Source organism: Procambarus clarkii, chromosome 60 (assembly GCF_040958095.1).
Source record: "Procambarus clarkii isolate CNS0578487 chromosome 60, FALCON_Pclarkii_2.0, whole genome shotgun sequence".
Classification (NCBI taxonomy): domain Eukaryota; kingdom Metazoa; phylum Arthropoda; class Malacostraca; order Decapoda; family Cambaridae; genus Procambarus; species Procambarus clarkii.
In genome coordinates this window covers 7,267,089-7,288,607 of record NC_091209.1, presented here as the reverse complement: position 1 = coordinate 7,288,607, position 21,519 = coordinate 7,267,089, and the positions used below count along the sequence as shown (strand labels likewise).

The 21,519-nt window shown below is 53.2% G+C and overlaps 1 protein-coding gene across 1 annotated transcript in view; it reads right to left on the bottom strand.

The window, feature by feature from the left end:
• The window catches only part of LOC123766907 (adenylate cyclase type 8), a gene marked incomplete in the record, with an annotated part of 567,973 nt that overhangs the window by 231,075 nt on the left and 315,379 nt on the right, over positions 1–21,519 (bottom strand). Inside the window, 1 exon segment of the mRNA XM_069307264.1 lies at positions 11,330–11,405. Within this exon segment, the coding sequence (XP_069163365.1) occupies positions 11,330–11,405 (76 nt within the window).

Sequence of the window (21,519 nt, the reverse complement as noted above, 5' to 3'; positions counted from 1 at the left end):
TCCTATGCCCCTGTTACCTAGCAGTAAAATAGGTACCTGGGTGTTAGTCAGCTGTCACGGGCTGCTTCCTGGGGGTGGAGGCCTGGTCGAGGACCGGGCCGCGGGGACACTAAAAAGCCCCGAAATCATCTCAAGATAACCTCAAGATAACTCCTCGTCTGCCCTGGCAAATTTCTTCTCTTTCAAACTCCTTCTTTTGAACGGTCTCTTTCAGGAATTAGAATTTGAATTTGAATTCGAATTTGAATTCTGACAATTCTAAGAGTTCTGACAGAAAGCTGTTGTGCCTTACCAAGCGATTATTATAAACATATGTAATATGAACACGTGTTTAATGCTTACATGCGTTTTGTTATAATTCTTTACTACGAACAAGTGACTTTCATGCAAAGTTATATTTAACTAACTGTTATGTTTGTTGGGTAACAGTTATCACGTGATTTATACGAGATGTTCAGAGAAATGGTTACTAGAATTTCAACCCGACAAATGCAAGGTTATGGGGGATTAGAGATCGAGAAAGAAGACCTCAAGTACAGTACAAGATACAGGGAAGGCAACTCCCAATTCCTGAAAAAAAGACTTGGGAGTGGACATAACAGACCACCAGAAGCACACATCAGCAAGATAACGAGGGCAGGATATAGCATACTGGCCAACGGCCCGTTATCCTTCAGGACTTTGGACAAAGATAACTTTGATATGTACTTCCTAAAGAAGTACAAAACCAAACCAGAAAGACCCAACAATATGCAACAAGACTCGTTCCTCACTTAAGGAGCTATGAAGAAAGATTGAGGGAAATGGACCTCACTACAATGGAGAAAAGGAAGACAGGCTAGACATGACAGCGATATACAAGATACTAAGCAGGAATTGACAGTAGAAACAATTTTCAAATTAAGAAACAGCAGAGGACATAATTGGAAATTGTAAACCAAGATTACTCACAGGAATGTCAGAAAAAAACGTTTTTAGTCTAAGAGTTTCAAACACGTAGAACGATTAACACGATAAAGTTGTGGAAGCTAAATCGATACACAGTTTTAAATGTAAATATGATTAGTAAAACAAGTGAAAAAGTCACTGCATTAAACTAATGACGGTCGAAAGGCGGGGCTAAGGAGCTTGACCCTGCCAGGTTAATCACTTCCACACACACACACACACACACACACACACACACACACACACGCACACACACACACACACACACACACACACACACACACACACACACACACACACACGCACACACACACACACACACACACACACACACACACACACACACACACACACACACACACACACACACACACATGTACGTCCGGGCGAAGCAGGCCAAACAAAGCCAAAACGTAAATCATATTACCAAACGAGAGTGAGGGAACAAGGAGGAAGGGGAGGAGGAGAAAGAAAGAGGAACAGGGGGGGAATAGGGGACAGAGAGAAGAGAAAGAGGGAAGAGGTAGAGAGAAGGAACAGATAGGGGGGGGGGAGGGCGAAAGCTCAAGAGGAAGGGGCATTAATTAGGAAGGGGGAAGAAGAAGTTCGGCAATAATCCGTTTTTTACCTATGCTAATGAGGTAATTACTCATCTGCTCGCTGAGTGTGAAATTAAATGCAAATATTGCACTGGTTAAAACCAGGGGCGAGATGCCAGGTCAAAGTTTTTAATATGCTGGGAATTTTCAGCCCCCTTGGCGTAAATCTCTGAACTGCTTCATAGTGAAACATGGCGGGCCGGGTCCCTAGAGTTTTGACACGTTAACAGCAGGAAAAAGTGCAAAAATGTGGGTGTGGGGAGAGTGTGTGGGGTGTGGGGAGAGAGTGTGAGGTGTGGGGAGAGAGTGTGAGGTGTGGGGAGAGAGTGTGAGGTGTGGGGAAGAGTGTGTGAGGTGTGGGGAAGAGTGTGTGAGGTGTGGGGAGAGTGTGTGAGGTGTGGGGAAGAGAGTGTGAGGTGTGGGGAAGAGTGTGTGAGATGTGGGGAGAGTGTGTGGGGTGTGGGGAGAGAGTGTGAGGTGTGGGGAGAGAGTGTGAGGTGTGGGGAGAGTGTGTGAGGTGTGGGGAGAGTGTGTGGGGTGTGGGGAGAGAGTGTGAGGTGTGGGGAGAGAGTGTGAGGTGTGGGGAAGAGTGTGTGAGGTGTGGGGAAGAGAGTGTGAGGTGTGGGGAGAGAGTGTGAGGTGTGGGGAAGAGAGTGTGAGGTGTGGGGAGAGAGTGTGAGGTGTGGGGAAGAGAGTGTGAGGTGTGGGGAAGAGTGTGTGAGGTGTGGGGAAGAGAGTGTGAGGTGTGGGGAAGAGTGTGTGAGGTGTGGGGAAGAGTGTGTGAGTTGTGGGGAAGAGAGTGTGAGGTGTGGGGAAGAGAGTGTGAGGTGTGGGGAAGAGAGTGTGAGGTGTGGGGAAGAGTGTGTGGGGTGTGGGGAGAGAGTGTGAGGTGTGGGGAAGAGAGTGTGAGGTGTGGGGAGAGTGTGTGAGGTGTGGGGAAGAGTGTGTGGGGTGTGGGGAGAGTGTGTGAGGTGTGGGGAAGAGTGTGTGAGGTGTGGGGAGAGAGTGTGAGGTGTGGGGAAGAGAGTGTGAGGTGTGGGGAAGAGAGTGTGAGGTGTGGGGAAGAGAGTGTGAGGTGTGGGGAAGAGTGTGTGAGGTGTGGGGAAGAGTGTGTGAGGTGTGGGGAAGAGTGTGTGAGGTGTGGGGAGAGTGTGAGGTGTGGGGAAGAGTGTGTGAGGTGTGGGGAAGAGTGTGTGAGGTGTGGGGAAGAGTGTGTGAGGTGTGGGGAAGAGTGTGTGAGGTGTGGGGAAGAGTGTGTGGGGTGTGGGGAGAGTGTGTGAGGTGTGGGGAAGAGAGTGTGAGGTGTGGGGAAGAGAGTGTGAGGTGTGGGGAAGAGAGTGTGAGGTGTGGGGAAGAGAGTGTGAGGTGTGGGGAAGAGTGTGTGAGGTGTGGGGAAGAGAGTGTGAGGTGTGGGGAAGAGAGTGTGAGGTGTGGGGAGAGTGTGTGAGGTGTGGGGAGAGAGTGTGAGGTGTGGGGAAGAGTGTGTGAGGTGTGGGGAAGAGTGTGTGAGGTGTGGGGAAGAGAGTGTGAGGTGTGGGGAAGAGTGTGTGGGGTGTGGGGAGAGAGTGTGAGGTGTGGGGAAGAGAGTGTGAGGTGTGGGGAAGAGTGTGTGAGGTGTGGGGAGAGAGTGTGAGGTGTCGGGAGAGAGTGTGAGGTGTGGGGAAGAGTGTGTGAGGTGTGGGGAAGAGAGTGTGAGGTGTGGGGAAGAGAGTGTGAGGTGTGGGGAAGAGAGTGTGAGGTGTGGGGAGAGTGTGTGAGGTGTGGGGAGAGAGTGTGAGGTGTGGGGAAGAGTGTGTGAGGTGTGGGGAAGAGTGTGTGAGGTGTGGGGAGAGAGTGTGAGGTGTCGGGAGAGAGTGTGTGAGGTGTGGGGAAGAGTGTGTGAGGTGTGGGGAGAGAGTGTGAGGTGTCGGGAGAGAGTGTGTGAGGTGTGGGGAAGAGTGTGTGAGGTGTGGGGAAGAGAGTGTGAGGTGTGGGGAGAGAGTGTGAGGTGTGGGGAAGAGTGTGTGAGGTGTGGGGAGAGAGTGTGAGGTGTGGGGAGAGTGTGTGAGGTGTGGGGAAGAGTGTGTGGGGTGTGGGGAGAGTGTGTGAGGTGTGGGGAAGAGAGTGTGAGGTGTCGGGAGAGAGTGTGAGGTGTGGGGAGAGAGTGTGAGGTGTGGGGAAGAGTGTGTGAGGTGTGGGGAGAGTGTGTGAGGTGTGGGGAGAGTGTGTGAGGTGTGGGGAAGTGTGTGAGGTGTGGGGAGAGAGTGTGAGGTGTGGGGAGAGTGTGTGAGGTGTGGGGAGAGTGTGTGAGGTGTGGGGAAGAGAGTGTGAGGTGTGGGGAGAGTGTGTCAGGTGTGGGGAGAGTGTGTGAGGTGTGGGGAGAGTGTGTGAGGTGTGAGGAGAGTGTGTGAGGTGTGGGGAAGAGTGTGTGAGGTGTGGGGAAGAGAGTGTGAGGTGTGGGGAAGAGTGTGTGAGGTGTGGGGAGAGAGTGTGAGGTGTGGGGAAGAGTGTGTGAGGTGTGGGGAGAGTGTGTGAGGTGTGGGGAAGAGAGTGTGAGGTGTGGGGAAGAGTGTGTGAGGTGTGGGGAGAGTGTGTGAAGTGTGGGGAAGAGAGTGTGAGGTGTGGGGAGAGAGTGTGAGGTGTGGGGAAGAGTGTGTGAGGTGTGGGGAGAGTGTGTGAGGTGTGGGGAGAGTGTGTGAGGTGTGGGGAGAGTGTGTGAGGTGTGGGGAGAGTGTGTGAGGTGTTGGAAGAGTGTGTGAGGTGTGGGAAGAGTGTGTGAGGTGTGGGGAGAGTGTGTGAGGTGTGGGGAGAGTGTGTGAGGTGTGGGGAAGAGTGTGTGAGGTGTGGGGAAGAGTGTGTGAGGTGTGGGGAGAGTGTGTGAGGTGTGGGGAGAGTGTGTGAGGTGTAGGGAGAGTGTGTGAGGTGTGGGGTGAGTGTGTGAGGTGTAGGGAGAGTGTGTGAGGTGTGGGGAGAGAGTGTGAGGTGTGGGGAAGAGAGTGTGAGGTGTAGGGAGAGTGTGTTGGACACACTCAGCATGGTACACCCACCAGGGTATACCAAGCACACTGGGGACCGCTAATCTTAGCAATAAGAGAGGATCGACGGTAGGTTTACAGCCTCTCCCTCTCTCTCCATCTCTCTGTCTCTCTCTCTCTCTCCCTCTTCGTCCTCCCCTCCCTCCCCTACTCCCACTCCCCCCAGCCCCCCCTTAGTGTGATGAAGGTGGCCCCCTTATCCCTAAGGGGTTGTTGCTGGTCCCTAGTCCATTAACTAACACAGTCCTCGCCCCACACTCACACAGTAAGGCTCTGTGGGACAAGTCAATGGGTACACCTGTCAAGCTTTGGCTACACCAGTGAACCTTTGGCTACACGTGTGAACCTTTGGCTACACGTGTGAACCTTTGGGTACACGTGTGAACCTTTGGGTACACCTCTGAACCTTTGGGTACACGTGTCAAGCTTTGGGTACACCTGTGGACATTTGGGTACACCTGTGGACCTTTGGGTACACGTGTGAACCTTTGGGTACACCTGTGAACATTTGGGTACACCTGTGGACCTTTGGGTACACGTGTGAACCTTTGGGTACACCTCTGAACCTTTGGGTACACGTGTCAAGCTTTGGCTACACCAGTGAACCTTTGGCTACACGTGTGAACCTTTGGGTACATCTGTGAACCTTTGGGTACACGTGTGAACCTTTGGGTACACGTCTGAACCTTTGGGTACACCTGTGAACCTTTGGGTACACGTCTGAACCTTTGGGTACACCTGTGAACCTTTGGGTACACGTGTAAACCTTTGGGTACACGTGTGAACCTTTGGGTACACGTCTGAACCTTTGGGTACACCTGTGAACCTTTGGGTACACCTGTGAACCTTTGGGTACACCTGTGAACCTTTGGGTACACCTGTGAACCTTTGGGTACACCTGTGAACATTTGGGTACACCTGTGAACCTTTGGGTACACCTGTGAACCTTTGGGTACACGTGTGAACCTTTGGGTACACCTGTGAACCTTTGGCTACACGTCTGAACCTTTGGGTACACGTGTAAACCTTTGGGTACACCTGTGAACCTTTGGGTACACCTGTGAACCTTTGGGTACACGTGTAAACCTTTGGGTACACCTGTGAACCTTTGGGTACACGTGTAAACCTTTGGGTACACGTGTAAACCTTTGGGTACACCTGTGAACATTTGGGTACACCTGTGAACATTTGGGTACACCTGTGAACCTTTGGGTACACGTGTAAACATTTGGGTACACGTGTGAACCTTTGGGTACACGTGTGAAGCTTTGGGTACACGTGTGAACCTTTGGGTACACCTGTGAACATTTGGGTACACGTGTGAACCTTTGGGTACACGTGTGAACCTTTGGGTACACCTGTGAACCTTTGGGTACACGTGTAAACCTTTGGGTACACCTGTGAACATTTGGGTACACGTGTGAACCTTTGGGTACACGTGTAAACCTTTGGGTACACCTGTGAACATTTGGGTACACCTGTGAACATTTGGGTACACCTGTGAACCTTTGGGTACACCTGTGAACCTTTGGGTACACCTGTGAACCTTTGGCTACACGTATTAAACAGGATCAGAAGTAATCCTATACAGAATTAATGTAGGAATGTGGCCAAACCTGTACCACCTTCCGTTATGTGACCTGCGACTGTAACGCACCAACGCTGTATCTACCAGAACAGTTTTCAGGTCATGCAAGGGGACCGAATTCTAGGGACATGTAAAGTACTTTTTAGCTCATTATGGTTCAGACGGTGGTGCGTGAGTCTAGGGGGCACGGGGGACGGGAGCTTGATCCCATCCCATCAATATTTTCTCAGTATCTTTTCCTCCTCTTGAGGATCATGTTATAATTAGTCCTATCATACCTGATCAACCAGGCTGTGACTCGTACGTCAGGCTGCGAGCAGCCGCGTCCAACATCCTGGTTGATCAGTCCGGCAACCAGGAGGCCTGGTCGACGACCGGGCCGCGGGGACGCTAAGCCCCGGAAGCACCTCAAGGTAACCTCAAGGTATCATCGTTACTATGGATTATACGATAATAAATAGTCAGGTTTTGATGATTACGGGTTAAAGTCTTCTTATATATTTTCTAGTAAATGTAAATATAATATTTTAAAATTTTTGTTTGTAAATTGAATTAATTTATAAATATACACCGATTTATTGATTTTTTTTAATAAAGGAGACTCTCCTGCCTCCCTACTCTACAGGACCTCTCCTGTCACTCTACACGTAATAAGGATCAACGTTATCACCTACCACCTTACTACGACCTACACATTCTTACGGACACCTTCTAAGACGATCTACTGTCAACCGCTACACGCTAACCCATCTACGTCCAAGGAACTCACTAACTTGTAACACGCTACGAGATGTCCCTGTCAGTCGACGCTTATATCCACGTAAATTCAATGTATTATTGACGATAATGTGAAACATGAAATTCGAAAACTGTTTCAGTGTGCCCGCGAATTCCGTTTACAGAAAATAATTTTTTTTCAAAGAAAACGTTTTCAGCGTACACTTTTTATGTCTTAAACCAACGTTTTCTTTTACGTTAAAGGTATAACTTGAGAATAATATCTGTTTAGGACAAAGGTTCACTTGCAAGTTTACATGTAAACAATGACTGGAACCGTAATAGGCTCTCAGACCATCACAAATATCTAGTTAACTCTCCAGATGGGTTAAGGGGGGGGGACTCTCTGGTTTCTCAAGGTAATGGATTTGCTCTGAAGACGGGCTGATCCACGTCCATGGCAGCAAATATAATACAAACACGAAAAGAATATATTAGAGAGCGTTGCGTGTGGACAGAGAGCGTTGCGTGTGGACAGAGAGCGTTGCGTGTGGAGAGAGTGCATTGCGTGTGGAGAGAGTGCATTGCGTGTGGAGAGAGAGCGTTGCGTGTGGACAGAGAGCGTTGCGTGTGGACAGAGAGCGTTGCGTGTGGACAGAGAGCGTTGCGTGTGGACAGAGAGCGTTGCGTGTGGACAGAGAGCGTTGCGTGTGGACAGAGAGCGTTGCGTGTGGACAGAGAGCGTTGCGTGTGGACAGAGAGCGTTGCGTGTGGACAGAGAGCGTTGCGTGTGGAGAGAGTGCATTGCGTGTGGAGAGAGTGCATTGCGTGTGGAGAGAGAGCATTGCGTGTGGAGAGAGTGCATTGCGTGTGGAGAGTGCATTGCGTGTGGAGAGAGTGCATTGCGTGTGGAGAGAGTGCATTGCGTGTGGAGAGAGTGCATTGCGTGTGGAGAGAGTGCATTGCGTGTGGAGAGAGTGCATTGCGTGTGGAGAGAGTGCATTGCGTGTGGAGAGAGAGCGTTGCGTGTGGACAGCTAGCGTTGCGTGTGGAGAGAGCATTGCGTGTGGAGAGAGAGCGTTGCGTGTGGAGAGAGAGCGTTGCGTGTGGACAGAGAGCGTTGCGTGTGGACAGCGAGCATTGCGTGTTGACAGAGAGCGTTGCGTGTGGACAGCGAGCATTGCGTGTGGACAGAGAGCGTTGCGTGTGGACAGAGAGCGTTGCGTGTGGACAGAGAGCGTTGCGTGTGGACAGAGAGCGTTGCGTGTGGACAGAGAGCGTTGCGTGTGGACAGAGAGCGTTGCGTGTGGACAGAGAGCGTTGCGTGTGGACAGAGAGCGTTGCGTGTGGACAGAGAGCGTTGCGTGTGGAGAGAGTGCATTGCGTGTGGAGAGAGTGCATTGCGTGTGGAGAGAGAGCATTGCGTGTGGAGAGAGTGCATTGCGTGTGGAGAGTGCATTGCGTGTGGAGAGAGTGCATTGCGTGTGGAGAGAGTGCATTGCGTGTGGAGAGAGTGCATTGCGTGTGGAGAGAGTGCATTGCGTGTGGAGAGAGTGCATTGCGTGTGGAGAGAGTGCATTGCGTGTGGAGAGAGAGCGTTGCGTGTGGACAGCTAGCGTTGCGTGTGGAGAGAGCATTGCGTGTGGAGAGAGAGCGTTGCGTGTGGAGAGAGAGCGTTGCGTGTGGACAGAGAGCGTTGCGTGTGGACAGCGAGCATTGCGTGTTGACAGAGAGCGTTGCGTGTGGACAGCGAGCATTGCGTGTGGACAGAGAGCGTTGCGTGTGGACAGAGAGCGTTGCGTGTGGACAGAGAGCGTTGCGTGTGGACAGAGAGCGTTGCGTGTGGACAGAGAGCGTTGCGTGTGGACAGAGAGCGTTGCGTGTGGACAGAGAGCGTTGCGTGTGGACAGAGAGCGTTGCGTGTGGACAGAGAGCGTTGCGTGTGGACAGAGAGCGCTGCGTGTGGACAGAGAGCGTTGCGTGTCGACAGAGAGCGTTGCGTGTCGACAGAGAGCGTTGCGTGTGGACAACGAGCGTTGCGTGTTGACAGAGAGCGTTGCGTGTGGACAGAGAACATTGCGTGTGGACAGAGAGCGTTGCGTGTGGACAGAGAACATTGCGTGTGGACAGAGAGCATTGCGTGTGGACAGAGAACATTGCGTGTGGACAGAGAGCGTTGCGTGTGGACAGAGAGCGCTGCGTGTGGACAGAGAGCGCTGCGTGTGGACAGAGAGCGTTGCGTGTGGACAGAGAGCGTTGCGTGTGGACAGAGAGCGTTGCGTGTGGACAGAGAGCGTTGCGTGTGGACAGAGAGCGTTGCGTGTGGACAGAGAGCGTTGCGTGTGGACAGAGAGCGTTGCGTGTGGACAGAGAGCGCTGCGTGTGGACAGAGAGCGCTGCGTGTGGACAGAGAGCGTTGCGTGTCGACAGAGAGCGTTGCGTGTGGACAACGAGCATTGCGTGTTGACAGAGAGCGTTGCGTGTGGACAGAGAACATTGCGTGTGGACAGAGAGCGTTGCGTGTGGACAGAGAACATTGCGTGTGGACAGAGAGCGTTGCGTGTGGACAGAGAACATTGCGTGTGGACAGAGAGCATTGCGTGTGGACAGAGAGCGTTGCGTGTGGACAGAGAGCGTTGCGTGTGGACAGAAAGCGCTGCGTGTGGACAGAGAGCGTTGCGTGTGGACAGAGAGCATTGCGTGTAGACAGAGTGTTGCGAGGGGTGAAAGCATTCTTTACAAGACAATGCAACTCATTCCTGTCAAGGCCGCCGTTCAGCTGTTGTAAGACGATCTATCTTTATGACCCACCGCGTGTATTGGGACACTAGGGGCATTATTGGAACGTACCATCGGCCCGGGAGTGAGGGGTAAGGGGGCAGGACGGGGACATCTGGTCGACATGAACAAGCAGAGACCACTGACGTGTCAACAAGGTCAAAGGTCACGTTTACACTCCCTTGTATGTGATCAATTGCATCTAGCATTGCTACAAACACGTTAAAACAAACACACACACACACAAACACACACACACACACACACACACACACACACACACACACACACACACACACACACACACACATACACCAAGATAACCAGTTGATAAAAACAAGATGAGCGTGGCCACAGCCGCCCACTACTGCACCACTGGTGGCCTAACCAACACACTGGTGGCCTAACCAACACACTGGTGGCCTAACCAACACACTGGTGGCCTAACCAACACACTGCTATCCCAGCCAAACACAATCATTCCAAGCTTAGGCAAATACAGCAAATGTTTGGATTCCACTTCCCAATGGGTCATGCCAGATCCGTGTGGACTCACCCATTTGTACTCACAGTATGTGGCCCGCAGGATTAAGCATCAGCTCTCGGACCCAACCTTTCCAGCAACCGGAAAGTGGCTGGAAAGGTTGGTTTCTATTTTTGAAATCATGAATGGAGTTGGCTTCTACTGCCTGTTCCTTGAATTCATTTCAATTTCCCCCAGTACTCTTACGCTGAAGAAAACTGGCTATTATATTTTGACGATTGTACCACCATCTTGTATTCGACTTTGAGGAACTGAAAGTCCTTAAAACTCCTGGGGCCAGATTCACGAAGCAGTTACGCAAGCACTTACGAACGTGTACATCTTTCCTCAATCTTTGACGGCTTTGATTACATTTATTAAACAGTTTACAAGCATGAAAACTTGCCAATCAACTGTTGCTATTGTTATAAACAGCCTCCTGGTGCTTCGCAGCTCATTAACTGTTTAATAATTGTAAACAAAGCCGCCAAAGATTGAGTAAAGATGTACAGGGTCGTAAGTGCTTGCGCAACTGCTTCGTGAATCTGGCCCCTGTTCATCAACATTGCTAGTGGCCTTTTACAAGCATGTAAGAACTCTTGTATTATAATTTACACAACGTTTCGAACCCACATGGTTCATTCTCAAGTGACGGGTGACAAGACATAAAGGGAACATCTCTTTATAACACTGACGAGTCAATTGTGTACAAGTCAGGTGAATGGCCAAAGAAATGAGAGAGAGAGAGAGAGAGAGAGAGAGAGAGAGAGAGAGAGAGAGAGAGAGAGAGAGAGAGAGAGAGAGAGAGAGAGAGAGAGAGAGAGAGAGAGAGAGAGAGAAATGAAGGTGATGGGCCAATAAACTAAGCATATAAAGTTAAGCCAGGTGACAGGGGGGTTATGAGAAGACGGGTGACCGTTTTGGCCACTAACGTCATCATTGTAAGTCGACCAATCGACTTGAGAATGGTCCAGGACGGACCGAAACGTCGCCGTCCCTTCACTTTCTAGTGTGTGGTCTGGTCAACATCATTGCAACGCTAAGCAACCACCGATGACGTCAATGGCCAAAACGCCATACCCACCCAGAGGCATGAGAGAGACAGGAAGGGGGTGGGGGGTGGGGGCTGTATTAGACGGGTATAAGACAGGTGTTGACTTACATCTGTGGCCGGAGGCGGTGTAGTGGACAGGAACGGGCGCAGCGAGAGTGTGCAGAGTCACCTGGTCGGTCAACACCTGTATGAGGACAACATATAAGTCAATTACTGCCTTTTCGTGATTACCTCCCTTCCCCTCACTCTCCCTCTCCCTTCCCCTCACTCCCCCTCTCCCTTCCCCTCACTCCCCCTCTACCTTCCCCTCTCCCTTCCCCTCACTCCCCCTCTCTCTAAACACCAAACCATCCATTACCATACTAGATACAGATCTACCTCTCAGTTTAGGGGGCCGTCAACCTCTAGAACGTTGTTTAAGTCAATACAATACCTCACTGACCAGCCATGAAGTATACCTTAGTCTACACGGATGCCAGGGAGGGTGGCCGAGTTTGCATGTATCGGTTTACGAGCCTGGAAACGCTTGGTAAACTGTAGCTCAGGATTTCTTTAAATGTAAACAAAGCCGCCATGATTTTAGGAAAGATGTACCGGTGTGTTTGGCTGGCCCGTCCTCCTGGACATGTGTAGTGGTAATGGTGTCCCGCAGTGCCCGGGTCTCCCACCAGGTGTTGATGCGGAGCTGTGAGAGCAATATTCCACCAGCCTGACCCGTTGTGAGAGCAATATTCCACCAGCCTGACCCGTTGTGAGAGCAATATTCCACCAGCCTGACCCGTTGTGAGAGCAATATTCCACCAGCCTGACCCGTTGTGAGAGCAATCAGTGGCTCAGCCTATATCACATAGCAGCATGTGGCTAGGTACACATGGCCACATGTAAGTAGCCACATGTATGTTGACGACTCCTTGCCCAATTTAAGCTGTAGAGTGAAGGGAGGCAGAGAGCCCAGAGGTGACTTATTTCCTGCAGAGGGGCAGGTCAGACGAGAGGAGCTCTTGTGGCTAGACATATTTGACCATTATCACATGTTATGAGAGAAAACCTGGGTTTCTGAAGTTGGGTTTTCAAGAGAGAGAGAGAGAGAGAGAGAGAGAGAGAGAGAGAGAGAGAGAGAGAGAGAGAGAGAGAGAGAGAGAGAGAGAGAGAGAGAGAGAGAGAGTAGCCAAGTGAGAAGAGATTATATTAACTAAGAAAGAATGCGAGGAAGAATTTAGTTTCAAACAATAAGAAACATCGAGATGGTATGAGAATCGTCAAACTCATCATCTCAAAACTCACGGATGATGCTTATCTTACGATTACGATAGTAGGAGGTAAACCAGGATTGCATACCGAGCTGGGGTATCCCAGACGGGTTTCCCGTGAACCAGGGGGCGTGAACCAGCCGCTGGGAGCCATCATGCACCTCTCTTAACGACTGGCTGCAATCACCATCTTGAGATGCAGCGAGCGGCCTCAACCCCCCCCCCCTCCCCCCCCCCCGGAGCAAATCTTGGAAACGACTTGAATATAACTTCACTTTTCATAACGCTCATCCCACGTTGGTCTAACGTTAATCCTTGGTTGGTCTAACGTGGAACCCGGCGCAGGTTATAGTCAAGCTTACTGACCTAAGTTGCAATTGCAACTTTCCAGTTGCAATTCACAACTCAGCATGACAAAGCGGTCAACAATTAAGCTTGCCGATGCATGAAACAATCAAGTTTAGTAAGGCAGAGGACACTGGAACTTCCCGAACCACCAATTAACTAATCGAAATAGTCTGGGGGCAGTAAAACATTATCCCAGTTACACACACACACACACACACACACACACACACACACACACACACACACACACACATGTAAGACCAATCCTGGAGTATGCGGCCCCAGCATGGAGCCCGTACCTTGTCAAGCACAAGACGAAGCTGGAAAACGTCCAAAGGTATGCTACTAGACTAGTCCCAGAACTAAGAGGCATGAGTTATGAGGAAAGGCTGCGGGAAATGCACCTTACGACACTGGAAGTCAGAAGAGTAAGGGGGGACATGATCACAACCTACAAAATCCTCAGGGGAATCGACCGGGTAAACAAAGATGAACTATTCAACACTGGTGGGACGCGAACAAGGGGACACAGGTGGAAGCTGAGTACCCAAATTAGCCACAGAGACGTTAGAAAGAACTTTTTCAGTGTCAGAGTAGTTAGTAAATGGAATGCATTAGGAAGTGATGTGGTGGAGGCTGACTCCATACACAGTTTCAAATGTAGATATGATAGAGCCCAATAGGCTCAGGAATCTGTACACCAGTTGATTGACGGTTGAGAGGCGGGACCAAAGAGCCAGAGCTCAACCCCCGCAAGCACAATTAGGTGAGTACAATTAGGTGAGTACACACACACACACACAGAGGAAACTTTAGAGTTAGGGAGGGAGACAAATAGCATCAGACCGACTGCGTCGCAGGAGGGGAGGGGGGGGGGTAATATAACAGAGGGATTATATTTGGAGGAGAGATTAGGGAGGGAGGGGGGGGGGGATTGGGACAGAGCGTCCCCCCCCACCACCCAGAGAGCGGGGGGGAAGGGATAGACCACAAGACCTCTAGACTCTGCCCATGTCAGTCATGTACCCGCTGGCAATATCGTCGCAGGTGCGTTAAGTTTAATAAAAAAATTATCATGTTTCAGATGCGGACTTTTCGGTGTGTGTGTTTCTGTGTTTGTGTGTGTGTGTGTGTGTGTGTGTGTGTGTGTGTGTGTGTGTGTGTGTGTGTGTGTGTGTGTGTGTGTGTGTGTGTGTGCGTGTGTGCGTGTGTGCGTGTGTGTGTGTGTGTGTGTGTGTGCAGGTTACACACCAACTATACTATAAGAAAACAGATCTCGAACCCAATGCCCCTATGTATATATGTATTAACCCTATGTATGACAGACGCCAATGTATGTGTTGCATGTATCCTGATTAACATAGTGAGAACACTCCGACCACCGCGTGTGGTAGAATGGCTCAGGGGCTGACTGGAGTATTTCTCTAACTCACTCTGGAACACATGACTATGTATGAATGATAGTGAGCGCTAAACACCCGTGATTGAGTGCACAATAACCCACTGCACACTGTGCATGAGAACGGATCCCTAACCAAGTCTACGACAGGTGAAAATCACACTTTTTTTAAAAACACTCAAAATCACGTTTGTATAGTTTAGTGTTCAACACATCTCTACACAATATACACTCACGTACACTCACACATACACTCTACACACAGGGGCCTCGTAGCCTGGTGGATAGCGCGCAGGACTCGTAATTCTGTGGCGCGGGTTCGATTCCCGCACGAGGCAGAAACAAATGGGCAAAGTTTCTTTCACCCTGAATGCCTCTGTTACCTAGCAGTAAATAGGTACCTGGGAGTTATTCAGCTGTCACGGGCTGCTTCCTGGGGGTGGAGGCCTGGTCGAGGACCGGGCCGCGGGGACACTAAAAAGCCCCGAAATCATCTCAAGATAACCTCAAGATAACCTAACATGATGTCTGACTGATCTCTAACCCTGTCTATGGAGGGCAAAGGGAAGTGCAGACGAGGAGTCACAATAACGTGGCTGATATATGTTGATCAGACCACACACTAGAAAGTGAAGGGACGACGACGCTTCGGTCCGTCCTGGACCATTCTCAAGTCGATTGTGAGAATGGTCCAGGACGGACCGAAACGTCGTCGTCCCTTCACTTTCTAGTGCGTGTGCTTTGGTCAACAAAAGGAAGTGTATATATGTTCTAGTTAGCCTTGTGCTGCGTCTGTGGTAGAAAATGGCTGCGTCTGTGGTAGCAAATGGCTGCGTCTGTGGTAGAAAATGGCTGCGTCTGTGGTAGCAAATGGCTACGTCTGTGGTAGCAAATGGCTACGTCTGTGGTAGAAAATGGCTGCGTCTGTGGTAGAAAATGGCTACGTCTGTGGTAGAAAATGGCTACGTCTGTGGTAGGAAATAAACTACCACAGTTTAGAAAATGTTTCTAAATTGTAGTAGGAACAAATATCAGCTTCATTTCGCCAGATAACCTTTAAGAAACCATCAAATCTCCGCCTGATAGAACACTTCCACATCTCCCAAGCAACCCCAGCTCCCCCCACCCACCTGCACCCCCCCCCCACCCCCCACCTGCCCCCAAGCAAGATCTCTAACCTTCTGAGAAAGGTTAATGAGCCTTCGAGAAACACCCACACACAACCTCTTGTTAAATGAACAAATCCTCAAGGGCCGTGGACGAGGATTCGAACCTGCGTCCGAGAGCATCCCAGACGCTGCCTTACTGCATCCCAGATTAAGGCAGCGTCTGGGATGCTCTCGGACGTAGGTTCGAATCCTCGTCACGGCCCTTGTGGATTTGTTCATTTGATACATCACACTATTGTGATCCTCCCCTACACATGCAAGGAGAGACATGAGACACTATAGAGAGGACTGCCGTGTTCGATCCCCCTCCCCCCAACCACTTGGACTGGATGGTAGAGCGACGGTCTCGCTTCATGCAGGTCGGCGTTCAATCCCCAACCGTCCACAAGTGGTTGGGCACCATTCCTTCCTTTACCTCTGTCCCATCCCAAATCCTTATCCTGATCCCTTCCCAGTGCTATATAGTCGTAATGGCTTGGCGCTTTCCCCTGATAATTCCCCCCTAGGAACAACTCTCACCGCTGATAAGACAACAAAAAGCACTGTCACCAGCTATATATATATATATATATATATATATATATATATATATATATATATATATATATATATATATATATATATATATATATATACACATATATATATATATATATATATATATATATATATATATATATATATATATATATATATATATATATATTTGGAGGGTTCGACCCCTATTTCCAACCACCTGCACCCAGAGAGGGCATGTCCACCAGCTGCACCATTTCCTCCAGCACTGAGGAGTACTGTTCACGTCATACAGAGTACACGAACACAGGGTCGACCCGGATAGCTGTCTTCGTCAAGATAAGTCTTCCGTCTTACCACGCAAGACAAACACAGTGCAGGAAGACGACGCAAACCTTCAAGTAGAGGCAAACTACAATGCCTTGAGAAAATATTAAACTCATACAATGGGATTGAACCCTTGTCGCTGAACTGCATACCTGGTACTGCGTGTGCCCCAAAGGTTCAGGGGCCAGATTCACGAAGCAGTTACGCAAGTACTTCCGAACGTGTCCATCTTTCCTCAATCTTTGGCGGCTTTGGTTACATTTATTAAATAGTTTACAAGCATGAAACTTGCCAATCAACTGTTGTTATTGTTATAAACAGCCTCCTGGTGTTTCGGAGCTCATTAACTGTTTAATAATTGTAAACAAAGCCGCCAAAGATTGAGAAAAGATGTACAGGGTCGTAAGTGCTTGCGTAACTGCTTCGTGAATCTGGCCCCAGGCATGTGGCGCTTCGATCCGATTATACCAGGTGATTGCGACTGCACTGTACAATTCGTTGTTGCACTTTGTCCACTTTCCAGCGACCTCCTCCTGGTGGCCTCCAGTGGTGCTGGTGTACCATCCACCAGACCTCCTGGTGGCCTCCAGTGGTGCTGGTGTACCATCCACCAGACCTCCTGGTGGCCTCCAGTGGTGCTGGTGTACCATCCACCAGACCTCCTCCTGGTGGCCTCCAGTGGTGCTGGTGTACCATCCACCAGACCTCCTGGTGGCCTCCAGTGGTGCTGGTGTACCATCCACCAGACCTCCTGGTGGCCTCCAGTGGTGCTGGTGTACCATCCACCAGACCTCCTCCTGGTGGCCTCCAGTGGTGCTGGTGTACCATCCACCAGACCTCCTCCTGGTGGCCTCCAGTGGTGCCGGTGTACCATCCACCAGACCTCCTCCTGGTGGCCTCCAGTGGTGCTGGTGTGCCATCCACCAGACCTCCTCCTGGTGGCCTCCAGTGGTGCTGGTGTGCCATCCACCAGACCTCCTCCTGGTGGCCTCCAGTGGTGCTGGTGTGCCATCCACCAGACCTCCTCCTGGTGGCCTCCAGTGGTGCTGGTGTGCCATCCACCAGACCTCCTCCTGGTGGCCTCCAGTGGTGCTGGTGTACCATCCACCAGACCTCCTGGTGGCCTCCAGTGGTGGTGGTGTGTCATCCACCAGACCTCCTGGTGGCCTCCAGTGGTGGTGGTGTGCCATCCACCAGACCTCCTCCTGGTGGCCTCCAGTGGTGCCGGTGTGCCATCCACCAGACCTCCTCCTGGTGGCCTCCAGTGGTGCTGGTGTACCATCCACCAGACCTCCTCCTGGTGGCCTCCAGTGGTGCTGGTGTACCATCCACCAGACCTCCTCCTGGTGGCCTCCAGTGGTGCCGGTGTACCATCCACCAGACCTCCTCCTGGTGGCCTCCAGTGGTGCTGGTGTACCATCCACCAGACCTCCTCCTGGTGGCCTCCAGTGGTGCCGGTGTACCATCCACCAGACCTCCTCCTGGTGGCCTCCAGTGGTGCCGGTGTGTCATCCACCAGACCTCCTCCTGGTGGCCTCCAGTGGTGCCGGTGTACCATCCACCAGACCTCCTCCTGGTGGCCTCCAGTGGTGCCGGTGTGTCATCCACCAGACCTCCTCCTGGTGGCCTCCAGTGGTGCCGGTGTGTCATCCACCAGACCTCCTCCTGGTGGCCTCCAGTGGTGCTGGTGTGCCATCCACCAGACCTCCTCCTGGTGGCCTCCAGTGGTGCCGGTGTGTCATCCACCAGACCTCCTCCTGGTGGCCTCCAGTGGTGCTGGTGTGCCATCCACCAGACCTCCTCCTGGTGGCCTCCAGTGGTGCCGGTGTACCATCCACCAGACCTCCTCCTGGTGGCCTCCAGTGGTGCTGGTGTGCCATCCACCAGACCTCCTCCTGGTGGCCGCCAGTGGTGCCGGTGTGCCATCCACCAGACCTCCTCCTGGTGGCCGCCAGTGGTGCTGGTGTGCCATCCACCAGACCTCCTCCTGGTGGCCTCCAGTGGTGCTGGTGTACCATCCACCAGACCTCCTCCTGGTGGCCGCCAGTGGTGCTGGTGTGCCATCCACCAGACCTCCTCCTGGTGGCCGCCAGTGGTGCCGGTGTACCATCCACCAGACCTCCTCCTGGTGGCCGCCAGTGGTGCCGGTGTGTCATCCACCAGACCTCCTCCTGGTGGCCGCCAGTGGTGCTGGTGTACTATCCACCAGACCTCCTCCTGGTGGCCGCCAGTGGTGGTGGTGTGCCATCCACCAGACCTCCTCCTGGTGGCCTCCAGTGGTGCCGGTGTGTCATCCACCAGACCTCCTCCTGGTGGCCTCCAGTGGTGCCGGTGTACCATCCACCAGACCTCCTCCTGGTGGCCTCCAGTGGTGCTGGTGTACCATCCACCAGACCTCCTCCTGGTGGCCTCCAGTGGTGCCGGTGTGCCATCCACCAGACCTCCTCCTGGTGGCCTCCAGTGGTGCCGGTGTGCCATCCACCAGACCTCCTCCTGGTGGCCGCCAGTGGTGCCGGTGTGCCATCCACCAGACCTCCTCCTGGTGGCCGCCAGTGGTGCTGGTGTGCCATCCACCAGACCTCCTCCTGGTGGCCTCCAGTGGTGCTGGTGTACCATCCACCAGACCTCCTCCTGGTGGCCGCCAGTGGTGCTGGTGTGCCATCCACCAGACCTCCTCCTGGTGGCCGCCAGTGGTGCTGGTGTACCATCCACCAGACCTCCTCCTGGTGGCCTCCAGTGGTGCCGGTGTACCATCCACCAGACCTCCTCCTGGTGGCCTCCAGTGGTGCTGGTGTACCATCCACCAGACCTCCTGGTGGCCTCCAGTGGTGCTGGTGTACCATCCACCAGACCTCCTCCTGGTGGCCTCCAGTGGTGCCGGTGTGTCATCCACCAGACCTCCTCCTGGTGGCCTCCAGTGGTGCTGGTGTGCCATCCACCAGACCTCCTCCTGGTGGCCTCCAGTGGTGCCGGTGTGTCATCCACCAGACCTCCTCCTGGTGGCCTCCAGTGGTGCCGGTGTGTCATCCACCAGACCTCCTCCTGGTGGCCTCCAGTGGTGCCGGTGTGTCATCCACCAGACCTCCTCCTGGTGGCCTCCAGTGGTGCTGGTGTACCATCCACCAGACCTCCTCCTGGTGGCCTCCAGTGGTGCCGGTGTGCCATCCACCAGACCTCCTCCTGGTGGCCTCCAGTGGTGCCGGTGTGTCATCCACCAGACCTCCTCCTGGTGGCCTCCAGTGGTGGTGGTGTACCATCCACCAGACCTCCTCCTGGTGGCCTCCAGTGGTGCTGGTGTGTCATCCACCAGACCTCCTCCTGGTCGCCTCCAGTGGTGCTGGTGTGCCATCCACCAGACCTCCTGGTGGCCTCCAGTGGTGGTGGTGTACCATCCACCAGACCTCCTCCTGGTGGCCTCCAGTGGTGCTGGTGTACCATCCACCAGACCTCCTCCTGGTGGCCTCCAGTGGTGCTGGTGTACCATCCACCAGACCTCCTCCTGGTGGCCTCCAGTGGTGCTGGTGTACCATCCACCAGACCTCCTCCTGGTCGCCTCCAGTGGTGCTGGTGTGCCATCCACCAGACCTCCTCCTGGTGGCCGCCAGTGGTGCTGGTGTACCATCCACCAGACCTCCTCCTGGTGGCCTCCAGTGGTGCCGGTGTGCCATCCACCAGACCTCCTCCTGGTGGCCTCCAGTGGTGCTGGTGTACCATCCACCAGACCTCCTCCTGGTGGCCTCCAGTGGTGCTGGTGTACCATCCACCAGACCTCCTCCTGGTGGCCTCCAGTGGTGCCGGTGTACCATCCACCAGACCTCCTCCTGGTGGCCGCCAGTGGTGCTGGTGTACCATCCACCAGACCTCCTCCTGGTGGCCTCCAGTGATGGTGGTGTGCCATCCACCAGACCTCCTCCTGGTGGCCTCCAGTGGTGCTGGTGTACCATCCACCAGACCTCCTCCTGGTGGCCGCCAGTGGTGGTGGTGTGCCATCCACCAGACCTCCTGGTGGCCTCCAGTGGTGCTGGTGTGCCATCCACCAGACCTCCTCCTGGTGGCCTCCAGTGGTGCTGGTGTACCATCCACCAGACCTCCTCCTGGTGGCCTCCAGTGGTGGTGGTGTGCCATCCACCAGACCTCCTCCTGGTGGCCTCCAGTGGTGCTGGTGTACCATCCACCAGACCTCCTCCTGGTGGCCGCCAGTGGTGGTGGTGTGTCATCCACCAGACCTCCTCCTGGTGGCCGCCAGTGGTAGTGGTGTGCCATCCACCAGACCTCCTCCTGGTGGCCTCCAGTTGTGGTGGTGTGTCATCCACCAGACCTCCTCCTGGTGGCCTCCAGTGGTGCCGGTGTACCATCCACCAGACCTCCTCCTGGTGGCCGCCAGTGGTGGTGGTGTGTCATCCACCAGACCTCCTCCTGGTGGCCGCCAGTGGTGGTGGTGTGCCATCCACCAGACCTCCTCCTGGTGGCCTCCAGTGGTGGTGGTGGTGTGTCATCCACCAGACCTCCTCCTGGTGGCCTCCAGTGGTGCCGGTGTACCATCCACCAGACCTCCTCCTGGTGGCCTCCAGTGGTGCTGGTGTGCCATCCACCAGACCTCCTCCTGGTGGCCGCCAGTGGTGCTGGTTTGCCATCCACCAGACCTCCTGGTGGCCGCCAGTGGTGCTGGTGTACCATCCACCAGACCTCCTGGTCGCCTCCAGTGGTGCTGGTGTGCCATCCACCAGACCTCCTCCTGGTGGCCTCCAGTGGTGCTGGTGTGCCATCCACCAGACCTCCTGGTGGCCTCCAGTGGTGTTGGTGTGTCATCCACCAGACCTCCTCCAGGTGGCCTCCAGTGGTGGTGGTGTACCATCCACCAGACCTCCTCCTGGTGGCCTCCAGTGGTGCTGGTGTACCATCCACCAGACCTCCTCCTGGTGGCCTCCAGTGGTGGTGGTGTGCCATCCACCAGACCTCCTGGTGGCCTCCAGTGGTGCTGGTGTGCCATCCACCAGACCTCCTGGTGGCCTCCAGTGGTGGTGGTGTACCATCCACCAGACCTCCTGGTGGCCTCCAGTGGTGGTGGTGTGCCATCCACCAGACCTCCTCCTGGTGGCCTCCAGTGGTGGTGGTGTGTCATCCACCAGACCTCCTGGTGGCCTCCAGTGGTGGTGGTGTGACATCCACCAGACCTCCTCCTGGTGGCCTCCAGTGGTGGTGGTGTGTCATCCACCAGACCTCCTCCTGGTGGCCTCCAGTGCTGGTGTGCCATCCACCAGACCTCCTCCTGCTCCACCTCTCTTATTG